This window comes from Aspergillus lentulus, assembly GCF_001445615.1.
Source record: "Aspergillus lentulus DNA, contig: Alt16, strain: IFM 54703, whole genome shotgun sequence".
NCBI lineage: Eukaryota > Fungi > Ascomycota > Eurotiomycetes > Eurotiales > Aspergillaceae > Aspergillus > Aspergillus lentulus.
This window is the reverse complement of record NW_028322113.1, coordinates 2533583-2549672: the sequence shown is the minus strand read 5'-3', so window position 1 is coordinate 2549672 and position 16090 is coordinate 2533583. Positions and strand designations below refer to the sequence as shown.

The window sequence follows — 16090 nt, the reverse complement described above, 5'->3', positions numbered from 1 at the left end:
AAAGCCAGGCCCAGGACACCTCGTGACAGCAACCAGTTCGAGATTCTTAGTCTGAAGAAGATGAAAAAATAAAGGACATTTCTTTCTCTCCCATCGCTCCTTTCTCGCTTCACTGTTCAAGAGTGTAGATGATATTCTTTCATCACTATCGTCATTTTCATCATCACCACTATCATCATCGGTGGATCACTACCGCCACTTAAGAGGTGATCCAGCTCCAGGTCTGTAGGTAGGTGCCTAGGTAAGGTAGGCAGTAAAAATACCACCGCTTACTGTACCTTACTGCCATACTGCCTGCCCTTGCCCTCAGCCCAGTTCTCCGTGCTTTGCCTCTTCCGCCTTTTTCCCCCTCCTCCTCCTTCGTCCCCTCAAATCGATCAACGCCGAGCCCTTCCCAATCCCCTTTCAATTCTCCTCCCTTCACTTTTGTGGATGCGTGACTTTTGGCCCGAAAAAAAAAAAAAACTTCTCACCATCTCTGATATTCGCAAGATTTAACAGTTGACCTGCTATACAACATGGGTCAGACCTTATCTGAACCTGTGGTCGAGAAGGTAAGCAAATCATCTGTTCTTTCGTCGTGCTTTCGATCCCCCACATTGCTGTCTTCGTTACGCAATTTCAACCGCCCCTGTTCAAAGCCCGCGGCTCGCCTATACAGCAAAATTCTGTGCGCAACACAGCGTCCGATTTTGCTACAGTTAAGGTTGATTGTACAATTTGATTGAATTATGAGAATTTGACAATTGTGCTTTTTCCGTCTGAGGTCTTCTGGTTGCCGCCTATTCGTGATGCGGACCTGTGGGGTGCTCACGCGAAAGACCGAGTTCTGCGGCGGACACACTTCCCGGACAATCGGCCACCATTGCTTATTCGAACATACCTCTCCGATCACTGCTGACATTTTTCATGCTTGTCCTTGAATAGACTTCCTCCGAGGGTCAAGATGAATGTTGTTTGTATGGTTTGTCGGCCATGCAGGGCTGGCGAATCAGCATGGAGGACGCCCATGCTGCAATCCTAGACCTCCAAGCCAAATCCACAGGAGGTTCCGAAAAGCCTACAGATCCCGATAAACGCCTCGCCTTTTTTGGTGTATATGACGGTCATGGTGGAGATAAAGTAGCGTTATTCGCGGGAGAAAACGTGCATAAGATCGTCGCAAAGCAAGAGGCCTTTGCGAAGGGCGATATCGAGCAGGCCTTGAAGGATGGCTTCCTGGCTACCGATCGGGCTATTTTGGAAGGTAGGTGGACGCCACTCTGGGGCTTCTGGAATTCTATTTCTGTTTCCCTTGTCATTTTTGGCTTGGGGTTCTCAACGAAACTGACCTGTCTAGACCCGAAATATGAGGAGGAAGTCTCCGGTTGCACAGCTGCCGTCAGTGTTATTTCAAAGAACAAGATCTGGGTCGTATGTGCCTTCAACCTATACAATACCGCTATCACATCGTAATCAGGAGAATGACTAATCGGAATGGTAGGCAAACGCGGGCGATTCACGCTCGGTATTGGGTGTAAAGGGCCGCGCAAAGCCTCTCTCTTTCGACCACAAGCCACAGAATGAAGGTCCGTGTCTTGCCATCCAACCCTCCGAACTTTCGCATCTAATATACGAATACAGGCGAGAAAGCTCGTATCAGTGCCGCCGGTGGCTTCGTCGACTTTGGTCGAGTCAATGGTAATCTGGCCCTATCCCGGGCCATTGGTGATTTCGAGTTCAAGAAGAGCCCCGAGCTCTCACCTGAGCAGCAGATTGTCACAGCCTATCCCGATGTGACAGTTCACGAAGTGACTGATGATGATGAATTCCTCGTTATCGCCTGTGATGGTACGTCTTTCTATACGGGCTTATCTGCAAATTGCACTGTCTTGTTTCCCTTTGCTGATTGATTTGCTTGTAGGTATTTGGGACTGTCAGTCCTCCCAATCCGTGGTCGAGTTCGTTCGGAGAGGCATCGCTGCAAAACAGGAACTTTACCGTATCTGTGAGAATATGATGGACAACTGCCTTGCTTCTAACAGTGAGACCGGAGGTGTTGGATGTGACAACATGACCATGATCATCATTGGCCTTCTTAATGGCAAGACCAAGGAAGAATGGTACAATCAGATTTCTGAGCGGGTAGCTAACGGCGACGGTCCATGCGCGCCGCCTGAATACGGCAAGTGTCTCGAGGATCCAATGGTCGCCGAGGGTTACTGACTGAGAAATGGCTGTTACAGCTGAATTCCGTGGGCCTGGTATCCGCAATCAATTCGAAGAAACCCCCGATAATTATGATCTTGAAAACGACCGCTCCCGCGGCTTCAGTGTCCGTTCCGGCCGTATCATTCTCCTAGGTGACGGCACTGAACTAATTCCCGAACAGAATGACGAGGAACTTTTTGACCAGAGGGCGGAAAATCGAGATGTCACAAATCATTTGCAACACGAGTCGCCCGATTCGTCGGCTCGAGGAGATCGTGAAGGTACCCCAGGACCCCAGTCGAAGAACGAGACTGCGAGTAAGGCTGAGGGGTCCTCGACTGCCGCCAACCTGTCCGAATCACCCTCAAGCACAAACAAAAACTCTTCTGGCAGCGGGACTGAAGCCACGGAGAAATCTGCCTCCTCGTAGCGACGACGATTCATTTGCGTGTTCCTCCTCCCTGATCTGGTTTTGCGAATACATCCTGCGCGTGACTGAACGGCCCGCCCTTATCCTCCACTCTCAACCCTTTCCGTTTCCTCGACCCTTGCAATGTCTTTCGATATGACGTTCAAAGTCTCTGTCTTCCGTCCCTAGCGACGCCCTGTGACTGTGGATAAGGCGAAATTCAGTGGGATGCTCCTCTAGCCCTGGCTAGGTAGACCTTTTTATGTCGTGTCGGAGGGAACTTTGGGGCTTTCCTGAGTGATAGGACGTTTCCTCTTCTATTCTGCTATGTTCTGTTTTTCCGAGCCGCAAGCGGCAGACCTCACGAGAGTACGTTTATTTTATGCTTTGATCCAACGCAAGATACCGCACAAAACACCCACCGATGATGAATCTTGATATCTCTATGAATTCGGTTCTTACCTTACCCAACCCATTGCTCTTACGTCGCGCTTTATCTTTATTCTTTTCCCTCTACCATTCTCTTCCCCTCATACTGTGATCACCCGCCGGTGTATCTGCTCATCATCGCGCTCTCCGGCTCTGGACTTGGAAGGTTGCCCTGTGGGCCAGGAAAGTGCTCGATTAAGAATTTGCACAAGTCATCGGCGTTGTAAATCGACTGGTGGATGAAGGGAAACGGGACAATACGGGTCGGTCTTCATATCTCTCGGCGTATCTGGAATGTCCATCTACAGTATCAAGATCATTCTCGTCTGCGATGGGGCGGCACTACCTTCCAATGCTTCAGCAGTGGGCTTCAGGGAAATATGACACATTCCAGTAGGCTAAATTTCTTTTTTGGATCTCTTCCGATATCGTACACAGGAGCGGCCCACTAGAAGTAATATGCGAAGAGGTTGCGATCACCGATAGACTGGCAGAACCAAATAGAATCTACTAGTAGTTCGAGGCAGAGAAGACTATGAGTTGTCAGATTCATGAATTGTAAAATTACACCCCCTCATGGCGACAGAATCCACCTAGGTAGGTACCTTAGCGGTGCATTATTGAAATTGTTGTATGAATTGCATTAATAAGAGAATGCCCATAGGTTTGCGTGACATTTTCGTACAATACTTATCTAAATCCTTTCGATAGCGCTTTGGTACCCAGTCCATACCCACAGAAGTACCTATTCAGTATCAACGGGGTATCTGACTTTACCTTACTGTACCTTACTCCGTTAGGTAAGTGGAGTCTGATGTAATGGCTGTGCTCGGTATGTTGATAGACCAGTCTATACCCTAGGTAACGTAACGCTGTTTATCACGAGGTGCAAAAAAAGTCTTGTCCATTGCATATGACAATTCTCTCTCAGATGTTTCTCTTGCTCTCTGCAGAATCACCTATTCTACCCGCGAGGATCGAAAAAAAGGATCTGAGACTCGGCCCCGTTAGTACTGGGCTAGGTAGCTTCCTTCCGGGACTGACTCCCGCTAGCCTGATCAACCGGTTAGTCTAGTCTACTCCGTACTGCTCGTTCTTCCGCCTTCTGTCTGTCTCAGGGTCTTCTCCCTCTCTCCTTTTAATTATTATTAGACTAACTGACAAGCCTACCTTAGCTCTCAGCGCTTTACCTGTCCCCATTTCCTCTCCCCAATTTTTTTCTTCAACCTCCCTTCTGTCCGTTGGTTGTCCAAGCTTGAAATCTCTCATGGTTTTTCTCAACTAGATACCATATATCTTTCAACATCCCGACAGAAGTAGAGCAGTGCTCCTCGGTCAGCCAGCATGTCGTCTCCGTCCACTGCGGCCAAACGCAAGCGCAGTGCTTCTCAACATTTAACGGCCGACATTGCCAAATCATCCACAGCCGATCTCCTCCAACCATCGTCTCGCGATGCGTCCGGTGAGGAAGGAGACGACTCCGCCGATCCGATCACCCCGACGGCAAGCAAAAACAGGAAACATACTTCAATTGATGTGACCTCGACCGGGGGTCCCAATCCGCCTTCGAAACGGGCTCGGAAATCGTCTTCTGGCGAGGCTCAGGCCGCCGCGTCCAACGGAACCACAGAATACTCCTCAGCCATCCATCAGGAAGATCCCGGCGAGCCATCTGAGACCACTGTAGCTAGTAGTGACATTGAGCATGGGGCGACCGGTCGACCGGGGTTGCACATCAAGACCGCCGGCGCCAATGCAGAAACGAGAGAGCGTCTGATGAAACCGCCCGAGAGAGCTGGGCTGCAGCATCCCGTTGGGTACCACACCAATCCACCTCCGACGGGGCGACCGGTTCGTGTCTATGCGGATGGTGTTTTCGATTTGTTTCACGTGGGGTATGTCTACAATTTTCTTAGATTACAGCTATTGTCTGCAGTAATAGACTTGATACTCATTGCTGGTGGTTTTTTGACAGACACATGCGACAGCTGGAACAAGCAAAAAAGGCTTTTCCTGACGTGTATCTCATTGTCGGCGTGACCGGAGACGAAGAGACTCACAAGCGCAAGGGACTTACCGTGCTCAGCGGTCGGGAGCGTGCAGAGAGCGTCCGCCATTGCAAATGGGTGGACGAGGTGATCCCTGACTGTCCCTGGATCGTGACTCCGGAGTTCATTGAGGAGCATCAGATCGATTACGTTGCTCACGATGACCTGCCTTATGGGGCTGCGGAAGGAGACGACATTTATGCACCGATCAAGGCTCAGGGAAAGTTCCTGGTTACGCAGAGAACTGAGGGTGTCAGCACAACGGGCATTATCACCAGGTTTGTGTTTCCTCCTCGTTTGGCAGACGTGGTTGCTGACCATTTCGTTCCATCCAGAATTGTCCGCGACTACGACCAGTACATTGCCCGTCAATTCAAGCGAGGTGCCTCGAGACAGGAGTTGAACGTGTCATGGATCAAGAAGAATGAATTGGAGATCAAGCGACATGTCATTGAGCTTCGAGACAACATTCGCAACAATTGGACCGCCACTGGCCAGGAACTGGGCCGTGAATTGCGGCAGTTATGGCAAAACAGCCGGCCTGGCAGTCCTGCCCCGAGCGCCCGGAACAGCATGGACCTGGGCAGTGTGCGTGGTGGTAATGGTGGGCTGACCAGTCCTACTGGTGGCCAGAAATCACATGTGTCACGACTAGAAGCATTGGGTCGTCCTGACAGTCCAGTCGGAACAAACGGGAGAAACGAAGATTTTGCGACGGGCTACAGTTTGGGCTTGATCGGCGGTGTGCGAGCATGGGTTTGTGATTACCTTTCCTGCCACGATTATAGAATCGAGTGTTGACCTATTTTTTTGCAGATGATGCGCAGCCGACGATCGCTCATGGAGAGCCGGCCTCACTCGCCCACGAGCGAGGACGATCCTGAGCCCGAGTTAGAAGCGACCAACGGCCATACTGATTCCGATAGATCTTTGCACGCATCGTCGTAACCTGTTGTGATCAAAAGAATTTCTTTCCTTGGACATGATTCTTGTCTTCGTGTCCCTGGCTACGGCACCGTGTCTTGGCCTGAGTATAATGTAATATTGACATTCGGCTCATAGACAGGGACGAAAACGAATGACAAAAAAACAGTCAAAAAAGAAATAAAAAGATCAAAATCGATTTCTTTCCTTCTTTTATACCTCCTCCACTTCTAAATGCCTGTGACTGGAAGAAAAGGCAGAAGAAAAATGAAACAGAAACCTCAGACCCCTCACTATACCCGAATGATCATCTCTTCTTGTCCTTTCTGATTGATATTGGATCCGTCGCGATAATACCTTGTTTTGACACAGACAACGATTGATTGCCTGGTTTTGGCTCTGAAACGGACTTGGACGCATTTGCTTGGATGGAATAAATCGATACACGTGGAATTGACTGGGTTAAGGTTGGGTATGCTGGAACATTTGGGGATTTTGGGGATTGATTCATTCGTTTGTGCATTTTGTTTTATTGTATAGGTTTCTACTTTCTAGTATCTATAATACCTAGATTCTGTAGATAGGTAAAAACTGATTGCTTGTCTGCAATGTGCCACGTGCAATACAACGCATCTATCGGGAACAGAATATAAGCACTTTTCTATCGCTAAAACGCCCAACACAGAAACCAAGGTCAAAATAATCAAAGCATCGCCGGGGAGATATATCATGAGGGTATCATAAAAAGTCTGTATAGGGGCAGGTAGGTGATTGGAGTCCATCCAGGGTATCCAATTCTTCTATAGATCTTTGTGGAATGCACGCGGAGCGCAATCTACTTCGCAGTAATTGCCAGACGAGGCCTGCTTCGATGCCATCGGTCAATCTGCGCCTGCTCATCACTATCCTCCACGGAACAAGGCTTCCAGAGCTCAACCCCCGGAACCAGGACAGCTTCGCCGGGCGCCGAGCACATAACCGCACGGAGATAGTCTCTCAGCGTTACCGCGTCCCGACTCAGCTTCTCCTCCAGGAGCCTCTGTGCGACAGGGTCAGCGTCACATCGCGCGGTGATGCCCAGCTCGAACACGCGCAGGCCGCGCACAGACAGCAGCGGCGCGACCCATGGCTCCCTTACATCCAGCCGCAGGCGTTGCCCACCGAGTAGCCCGCCGGCGGTGGTGTTGGTGGCCCTGGTGAAGCGGCCGAGGTCAATGCTGAGATGGAGCTCCTCAAGGCCGCGGCAGGCGGCGACGCGGGACCAGAACAGGGCCCAGAGGTGGTCGTTGTGGGTGTGCGTGTAGATGGAGGCCTTGTGCTCCTGGCCGGCCATGGGCTGCCAGACGGGCGTCCACTGGACGGTGAGGCGGCGGATGGCGCGCAAGCGGTGCGGGTCGATGGTCTGGGAGAAGGCGACGAAGGTGTGCAGGTCGTCGACGTCGAAGACCGGGGTGGCGTAGGGAAGGTCGGCGGCCTCGGCGTAGATGGCGCGGCAAGTGCGCAGGAGGGCGAGGGAGCCGTTGCTCAGCGTGTTGGGGAGGGCCGGGTGCGTATGCGGGTAGAGCATGCTGTAGGAGTGGCCGTCGTTGGTCGCTGCTCCCGCTCGCCAGCGAGCCGGGGTGACTGGGCAGCAGAGTCGGTGGCTGTCGAGGGAGGAGCAGGTGTGCTTGCAGCGCACATGGCGGATCTTGTCCTTGAGCTGGACCAAGTGGACGGCCTCGTCACCAAGGATGCAGTGGTAGATGATCAAGCGGATTTCTGCGGGCAGTTTGCCGAAGAGCCGGCGAGGAGGACTGCGGGTTGACGGGACGATCGTGAGGGTCCACTGGTCTGGATGGGCCCGAAGATGGTAAGTCGACAGGAGGAGCACAGATCTTGCGTTCCTGGATGAGTTCACGGACTATCTCCTGCCATCGTCGTCCGGTCGAATAGTAGTGCCAGATAGAGTAGGGATCACGCAGCAGCCAGGCATCGAAGTGTCGCATCTTTTCTCTGGGTCTATGATCTATAATCTATAGGACTGAGAAAATGGTGTCTCTTTCTACCAGAGAAAGACGAGACGTCCACAGCGTGAACCTAAGTAGGATGGTGATATATAGTTGAAGGTGTGAATTGAGCGATGCATTGACCAGAATGAAAGTGGATCGGTCGATCTGAATATATACTCGGGCCATACCCGTCCGTTTGCAAGAATCAGAATGTAAAATGCCCACCAGAGGTGTCTATACAGAGATACCCCTCTGACGTGGGATTATCCCCATGAAAACATGAAGCGATCTTCTTCATGAGGCATCAGATTCATCGGATCCTCAATATCTGATTGGTCTTCAGCAGTTTCTGCTGGAAAAGCTTTGTAGGTCCTTGCAGCTGATTGGTCAAGGCCCTGGCACTCCCGGGCGCCGGGAGTTTCCGCCTTCCGAATCGGGACTTTTCGGTGGTGACTGCTACCCTATGACGTTTTGAGATTAGTATATATCTGGACCAATGGTATTTTTACAGATGGGGTTTTTGCTCGCTTGGTGGACAATGGGCTTTTGTATAACCTTATGTACGCTTGAGTAGATGGAGTTTAATTGCAACCTGAGGTGTCAACTCTCTCGGACTCCCATGCAGTTTCTTACCATTGATATGGAAGTAGAGAGGTAATTCTAAAGAAACATAGGTAAAATTGAAGTGAAGAGGTAAGTTACCTCGCACTGTTGGACAGCCCAACTTGCTCATGATGGAATGATATAAAGTGCATTAATTTCGGGACAGAAACATGTAAGTCCAGCACTGCATATACGATCATCCTGAGCGGAGTATTTATCCGTCTACTCTTGTACTTTGCTTTTGACTGCTTATCAACTCATCAGCTAGCGTTTGCTTTCTATGTACGGGGTTCTATTATGGTATGTTCATTGTATTGACACTTTTACCGCTTCCATAATTTTCACCATCTTTGACCTTCAATCCACTCCTCCATCCGCATCCCTGCTCACAGATCGTCGGCCTACCTTCCTCCTTCGATCTCTCATGCACCAGCATTGACCAATAAGTCGAGCGAATACCTCTCTATTCTTTCCAGGTTTATGCATTGACCTCACAAGCGTATCCCCTCTGCCTCTTTTCCCACCCTCCCCATCAATTTTAGTGACTTCAAGCCACCGGTCCCCCCCCTTCTTCTGCGGCCTCGTCAACTGGAACTGCTGCAGCAGCATTCTTCTTGCCGTCACGCACCAACGCCACGTACAGTGCACTTCCCACAATCAACGCCGAGCCTGCCCAGCTCAGAGGCGAGAGCGTGTTACCCCAGACCACCTTATCATAAAACAGTGCAAATAACATCTGCGTGTAGATCATGGAGGTGGCACGTGACCCAGAGGAGGATCTCGCCGGCTTAGACTCACTGCCATCTCCTCCGGAGACCCTCCGAGATCTTCTCGGAGGTGGCGGCACGTATGACAATCCAGCGGTCAGCAAAAACTGCAGCAAGAATCCACAAACCCCAAGTCCCACAATCAAGGCCCATTCCAACCCAGTTTCAGGCAGCTTGAACGGCACGGAAGGTACCAGCAACATAGCCAGGAACGACATAACGGTAGTGAACATTGAGAAATACGTGACCGAGACCAAGGGATGGCACCGCTGGCCGATGATCCGGATCGACGTGTACGCACATGTTGACCCGAGGACTCCCACCATCATCGCCAAAATTGCCACGATACGCTGAAATTCGTCCGTGGTGCCGGGCTTGTGCGCCTCCGGCTCTCCCGGGTCGGGAGGCGTCGCTGACGACGAGAAGGGGCGCGCGATCAGCACTACGCCTCCCATGGAGACCACAGCGGCCAGTTGCTGCCTGCGAGTGAATGTCTCGTTGGGAATAAAGAGTGAACAAGCGTAGCAGCAGAGGATGGGTGCCAAAAAGGTCAGGACAGTGGCCTCGGAAAGAGGTAGATACTGGACCGCGTAGTAGATGCTGTAGACCCCGAAGAAACCGCCCATGGCCCGGAAGATCAGCAGGCCCAGCACAGGACGAGTCCCAAAAGGATGTGGAACCTTGGTATACCACATGTAGAGGTAGCTTGCCACGACGGTGACCGACATGCGGGCAAAGAGGATCTATGCTGGTCAGCGATGCGTTGCATAGCGCCCCGCGGGCGTTCCTGGGATAAAACCAACCTGGAAAGGATGTAACCCGCTGTCAAGCTCAAGGATCTGGGTCATGACATTCATCGAAGCACCAAAGAACTGCGCCAAGGTCACCAGAATCATGCCCTTACCCTGGAGCCAGATCTCTTTTCCTTCCTCGTATACAGCTCGTAGCCATGACTGCGAGCCCTCCTTGCCGTTGCCTTCAAGATCTGTCGAGGACGATGAGCCCAGTAATGGTCTGCGTATATCATCTTCGTAACCATTCAGACAGTTCTCCGATAACGGAGGCGCAGCGATCTCCTCGGAATTTTGGAGAGTATTGTACTGGCGTTGCGAGGACCCCATCGTTCAACCTGTAAGAAAAACTGATAACCAAAGCCAAAGAAGAAATAGAATATTTATATCATAAACAGGCATTAAATATCGTCAATCATAAATATCATGAAATAGCCCATTCACGCCATGACTCGGAAGAGCTGATCAAGCGACTATATGTATTTGCTTCAGTCAGCTGAGAGGACAAGAATTGCTCCAAACATCGATATGGTTTTGCTTAATTTTTTCTTCGCAGCTACTCCAAAAAGGAGACTAGTCTCTCTCATCTGCTTCTTAGTAGCCCTCGTCATTGGACTAAGCAAGAAGTATCACTGTACTAGTGTTGTCTGTGGGGGCTGTGGACGGATGATCGGCTGGCAGGGTTTATGGGATCAAGGACTTGGCATCCTCTGCACTTTGTTCGAGGGCAAATGGGTAGAAAGAACTACTGGAATCTACCTGCTAATCTGCTAGTACAGTATCATTGGCCTTGTAGTTGCTTGGTGGCACACAAAGTATAAGTGCTGTCTGAATATCTCGCTCAAACCAAAGATATATACGATGAATGACCCCGCCAAAGTATGCTCCTATACAAAAGTAAAGGTATCTCCTCCCTTCTCCCGTAACATATTGCCCACTCGTTTCGTTCCCACGATGCGCTCCAGCTTCAGCGCATCCCACTTGGAAAACAAGGCCCGCACGCCTCCCTCCGCCGCGTCCACGACGCCCGCCGGATCCAAGCCCAAGAACCCCACAATCTCCCCCCAGAACAGCGGGTTCTCCGGCACACCGTACATGACGATCCGCTTCACGCCCCGGATCTGGTACCGACGGAAATGATGCAAACGCTCCGTGTACAGCAGCACCGAATGCCGCCCGTTCATGAAGTGTGTGCGTGCCCGTGTCATCTCCCGGACCTCGCTATATTCCGAGATCGCCCCGAACGAGACGTTGGTGGTTTGCGACGATGTTGCAAAGTAGTTGCGCACCCGCACAAAATCCAAGTACGACGGGATAAAGATCAACGTGCCTCCAGCACTGCTCTTGTCCCGGTTGGAGGTGATGTTTCGCACCAAGGATGAGAGCACCGTGGTGGTGAAATGCTTGAACCGCGAGTCCGGGTCTTTGGTCGGCGTGAGACTGTCGAACCGGGAAAAGGTCTGCTTGACGGATACTGGGAGGGGCACCTCAGAGATAGCCCCCGCGTACACCGGCGTCACCTTGATCTTTCCTGCGAAGTTCTGCATATGTGTGGAGAATAAGGAGTTGATCTCGGGTGTGATAAATGAAGCAGAGACAATCATCTGGCGGACAAATCGGGCATGGTTGTCCAAGTACCACGTTCGCACACGACTGAAATCGCACCCGTGAGCCTCTTTGGGCTGTAGATTGAGATGATCGAGAATGTAGTACACGTGGTCCCAGTTCTGCATGAGCAGAGCATCGGCGTGGTCAACAATCACCAGTTCGACTGATGACAAGAAGTCATGGTCACGCTTTTTTGCGCTGGACGGCAGTCAGCAAGGTAAACTCGTGGAGAATCAAGACTCAGAACTACTTACTCAGCCTGATCCATGATTGTGCGTAGACCCAGGGGACTCGCCAAGATTATATCCGAATTGTAGAATTGCGAAAAGTACTTCATGGTCTTCCGAGTGAATTTGAGACCCAGCCGGAACATGTCATCGTCGTTGCCGCCGAAAAGCTCCCGGAAATCTTCAGGTTTGTTTTCCCAGGATTTGTCGTCGGCTGCAGAAAATGTGTCCAAGAACCGCTTCTTGTTCTCTTGCTGCTCCGGCTGGAAGAAGCGTGTTATGGACTCGACCGCTCGAACGCAAGCCTGCCTCGTCGGCAAAAGGTAGAGCACCTTCGGTCTGGTAAAGCCCTGGTCTCGAAGGTCTAGGTCTGCGTCCTGTTCTTTGGCAATGCGAGAGTTGTTCTTCACCACCCGGTCCCGTGTCTTCAGGACGTGGTTGACCGCATGAACGGCTAGAATATCCCGCATCGCGCTCGAGTTCGACGTCGCTCGGGCTCCGTATAGAACGTCTTGGTAGCCGAAGATGTAAGGCGCGAGATGCTGAGCGTCACCGCTGATTGCTGGGATCCGCTCTGTGGCAGGACCATAAAGCTTCTTCTTGAGCTATAAGTGATTCAGAAGAAATGATCTCGAAGGTCGATATTAAGTCTCTAGACTGGGCCTGTGGCTTACCTTGACGCTTGAAAAGTGCTTCATTGCTGGTAGCAAGGATACATCGCCCTCGCCAACGTCGGGAATAGCGCGTACCAACTTCAGCCCGCTACCGATTTCCTTCTTCGTGCTTTTCCATTTCTTTTCTTCTGCTGATTTAATCGTCAATGCCATCTCGCTCTCATCTACTGCCGAAAAATGACTCTCAAAAGGGTCGTTTGCTGCACAGCGTTAGAAGTTTAGATAAACAGGGGCGAGTCAGTTCGGACAATACCATCTTCTTCGTCGTCGCTCTCATGTTTGCCGTCCGCTTCCTCTGGGTGATCTTCCTCTTCTTCGTCAGACGGCTCCTGCTCTTGCAAATCATCGTCTCCTAGTAGGGCCGCATCGTCCTCTTCTCCGTTCGCGGCGGGTACGGCATCTCTCTTCTCTCCACCGTTGTGTTCAACCTTTCTCTTCTTTCGAGCGGGGCCTTTAGGCTCCGCATTTACTTGCAGCAATTGGATCAATTCGTTGTACGGACGAGCTGTCTGCTGGTCTTCATTGTCGCTATCGGACGAGACATCGTCCATCTGGGTTTCGTGGTCCATTTCATCTCCAGCAGGCTCGTGGTTGAGATGCGATTCATTATCGGAATGACCCTCCGGTCTATTAGATGAATTCCCTGTTACTCAGAGAGCGAGAGGTGCAACAGAGGAAAGGTTTATACTTACTCTACGTCTTCGACTCGCGAGGTGGTGAAGCCATTCCTTCTGTTGGTCTGGCCCCTGGGCCCTTTGCCACGTCCTCTGCTGAACCTACCACCTCTATTGCGTACAGGGGGCATTTTCCGGGTTAGTGAAAAGTTCTCCGACAGTCTGCGCTTGAGTTACAGCTCTTGACAAGCCTGATCAAGTCCTGCTGTTTGTTCAAGCTCATATTTTTTTTTTCTTTGCGTTGGGGGCTCGGTCTTATCTTATCTTAGCGCGAAATTCCCCTTTGGGCGCACACACAATTTGAGCCTCGAAGAACTCCGCCGAGATTGAGCGGGCGGAAGAATTAGAAAGAAAAAAGATTACAGAGCCATCCCCACCACCGGCGAGGAAGCATTCAAGACTGTGAGAGAAACAGGCTTCGGCATATTTTTCACATCTCCAACATGGCTGAAACCGATTCTTTCCTTCACCTTGCTCGCCCTCTGGGCCCAGTGGCAGTGGGGTCTGCACCAACCACCGCCCCTCTGAATGTTGTCATTCAGCCTCAGGTATGTCCTAGATACGGCTGGGGAGATGTTGAATGATGGGATTTACTCATCACCTTGTAACAGGCAATTTTCTCAATTCTCGACCATTCCCTCCGTCGCAATGCCGACCAGGAGCGTGTCATCGGTACCCTGCTTGGAACCAGGTCAGAGGATGGAACCGAGGTGGAAATTCGTAGCACCTTCGCTGTTGGACACACAGAGACGACCGACCAAGTCGAGGTGGATATGGAATACCAGAAGCAAATGCTTGCGCTGCACCTCAAAGCCAACCCGAAGGAAGTGCTGGTTGGTTGGTACGCCACGTCGTCCGAGTTGAACACCTTCTCCGCCTTGATCCAGAACTTCTACAGCGGCCAGGGCGACGGCACATGGCCTCATCCTGCCGTCCATCTGACAGTGTCTACTGAGCCTGGGAAGGATATTGAGACCCGCGCCTACATCTCCGCTCCCGTCGGTGTGACCGCTGAGAGGGCCGCAGACAGCGCCGCTTTCATTCCTGTCCCTTATGAGATTCGCTATGGCGAGGCCGAAAAAAGTGGTCTCGAGACTATCGCTTCCGCCAAAGACGCCGAAAGCCGTGCTACAAACATCTTCACCGATATCGAGGCTCTGGAGCGTGCCATCGAGGAGGTTCTTGGCATGATCGACAGAGTCTCCAGATACGTCGAGTCCGTCATTGATGAAGAAGCCCCCGCTTCGACGGCACTGGGCCAATTCCTCCTCAATGCCCTGGCCTTGGCTCCCAAGGTTGAACCCGCCGACATTGAACGTGACTTGTATGTTTTCTTTGCGGCCTCTTTTATTTTTTATTGGTTTCTTACGTTTTACTAACTGTGTTACAGTAACAACCACATCCAGGACGTTCTGGTCGTGTCTTACCTGGCCAACACCATTCGCACACAGATGGAACTGTCCAACCGGCTAGCTACTGCTCAGCTCACCTTGGGCGGAGAGGGCGCCAGTGCCGAGGCTGGCGCTCAGCGTGGCCAGAGAGGCGGCAAGGGCGGCCGTGGCGGACAGCAGCGTACTCAAGAACGAGCCACTGAGGAAACCCGCGCGTGAGGGGAATAAGGACATATTGTGAAGATACCTGCATTTTCTCTTCATACAGCTGTTCAATCCTTGTGATATTTCTTCCTATCATTATCTCTTTCCCCCCCGTCAGTCTTCTTATTGATGTGTGTCTGTTTTGTATCTCGTCCTGGGTTTGCTTTGGAAGTATTCTTCAGTTCTGGTGGCCCGGGTCTACATCTTCCTCTTTGTTACGCATGCTGTTGCCGGGTCAAGGCGAGATTTAGACATACGACGAGGCGACCAAGAGGTCCAACGAAGAAAAGCACGGCGTACAGGAGTCATTCTGGCTTTGCTCAGAGGGATAAATGGGGAGGAAATCGGGGAGATGAATATACACCCATGTGCGGGGATCGAGTTCCACGGCCCTTATTTTCTGGAGCAGGGAGGACCTTGGTCATAGTTGCGATGTAAACCGAATGTTTATGAGACGATCACTACCTCAGTGACTGTGTTAGTCATGACTCAATGGATATATGTGCTAGATACCGTGGATTGCTACGCCGCTTCGCCTAGCACTTTACAACGGGGTACTTAGCGTTTCAGAAAGAGAACCTCGTCAATGGTACAAAAAAGATGTAAAAAGAAGCAAAAAGATTACGACACCTCTGGGATTCGAACCCTATTGGGAATTGTTAGAGAAAGTTGACACTTTATAATGACGATGTTACTAACCAGGCGGGCGAACCCACAGGCTTAGCAGGCCTGCGCCTTAACCACTCGGCCAAAGTGTCAATGGGTAAGGAAATGGGGGTTTCTTGAAATCTACAACCAGAGCCCAGAGCAGACAATGGCATCTCTACAAGCGCAGGAAATAATGCGTTGGGAAGAGTCTGAATATAATGCATGGATCTGATTGCGATGCGTATAACTATTTGAAATGCTGCTCAAATCATCAAATCTGGATAACGTTGGGAGGATCATTGGAGGCTTAGCCACTGTAGCTAACAAGGGCTAGTCTATTATCTGAGAAAATTAGATAGGGTAGGAGAACGAAAAGTCGGGAGGAAATAAATAGACAGGAGGGGGAAAAAAGAAAGAAAGAAGAAAAGAAAAGAAAAGAAATTTACTGGCCACGCGAGATCCGAAGACTTGAGTGGCGTTGAATGTAGAAAACATCGGTCGAAGGGGCCCACTGC

At 51.0% G+C, this 16090-nt stretch overlaps 5 protein-coding genes across 5 annotated transcripts; 3 read left to right on the top strand and 2 right to left on the bottom strand.

Moving 5' to 3' along the window:
* Nucleotides 1-975: 975 nt before the first annotated feature.
* On the top strand, nt 976-2620 carry ALT_8304 (PP2C family serine/threonine-protein phosphatase; the record flags this gene model as incomplete). The annotated part of the gene is made up of 6 exons (XM_089600394.1): nt 976-1246; nt 1340-1413; nt 1484-1568; nt 1624-1830; nt 1904-2170; nt 2226-2620. 6 exons carry the CDS (start codon nt 976-978, stop codon nt 2618-2620), a joined length of 1299 nt encoding a protein of 432 aa, XP_089455287.1.
* A 1752-nt stretch (nt 2621-4372) lies between these two features.
* Nucleotides 4373-6024, top strand: ALT_8303 (choline-phosphate cytidylyltransferase; the record flags this gene model as incomplete). Its single annotated transcript, XM_033560729.2, has 4 exons — nt 4373-4923; nt 5004-5354; nt 5412-5832; nt 5893-6024. 4 exons carry the CDS (start codon nt 4373-4375, stop codon nt 6022-6024), a joined length of 1455 nt encoding a protein of 484 aa, XP_033416620.2.
* An 811-nt stretch (nt 6025-6835) lies between these two features.
* Nucleotides 6836-10479, bottom strand: ALT_8302 (DMT family transporter; the record flags this gene model as incomplete). Its single annotated transcript, XM_033560731.2, has 3 exons — nt 6836-7883; nt 9233-10101; nt 10162-10479. 3 exons carry the CDS (start codon nt 10477-10479, stop codon nt 6836-6838), a joined length of 2235 nt encoding a protein of 744 aa, XP_033416622.2.
* A 557-nt stretch (nt 10480-11036) lies between these two features.
* On the bottom strand, nt 11037-13463 carry ALT_8301 (UTP25 family protein; the record flags this gene model as incomplete). The annotated part of the gene is made up of 5 exons (XM_033560732.2): nt 11037-11955; nt 12012-12589; nt 12659-12858; nt 12912-13285; nt 13351-13463. The coding sequence occupies 5 exons, from the start codon at nt 13461-13463 to the stop codon at nt 11037-11039; spliced, it is 2184 nt and encodes a 727-aa protein (XP_033416623.2).
* A 312-nt stretch (nt 13464-13775) lies between these two features.
* Nucleotides 13776-14942, top strand: ALT_8300 (eukaryotic translation initiation factor 3 subunit F; the record flags this gene model as incomplete). Its single annotated transcript, XM_033560733.2, has 3 exons — nt 13776-13880; nt 13944-14656; nt 14723-14942. The coding sequence occupies 3 exons, from the start codon at nt 13776-13778 to the stop codon at nt 14940-14942; spliced, it is 1038 nt and encodes a 345-aa protein (XP_033416624.2).
* Between the last annotated feature and the right edge of the window lie 1148 nt (nt 14943-16090).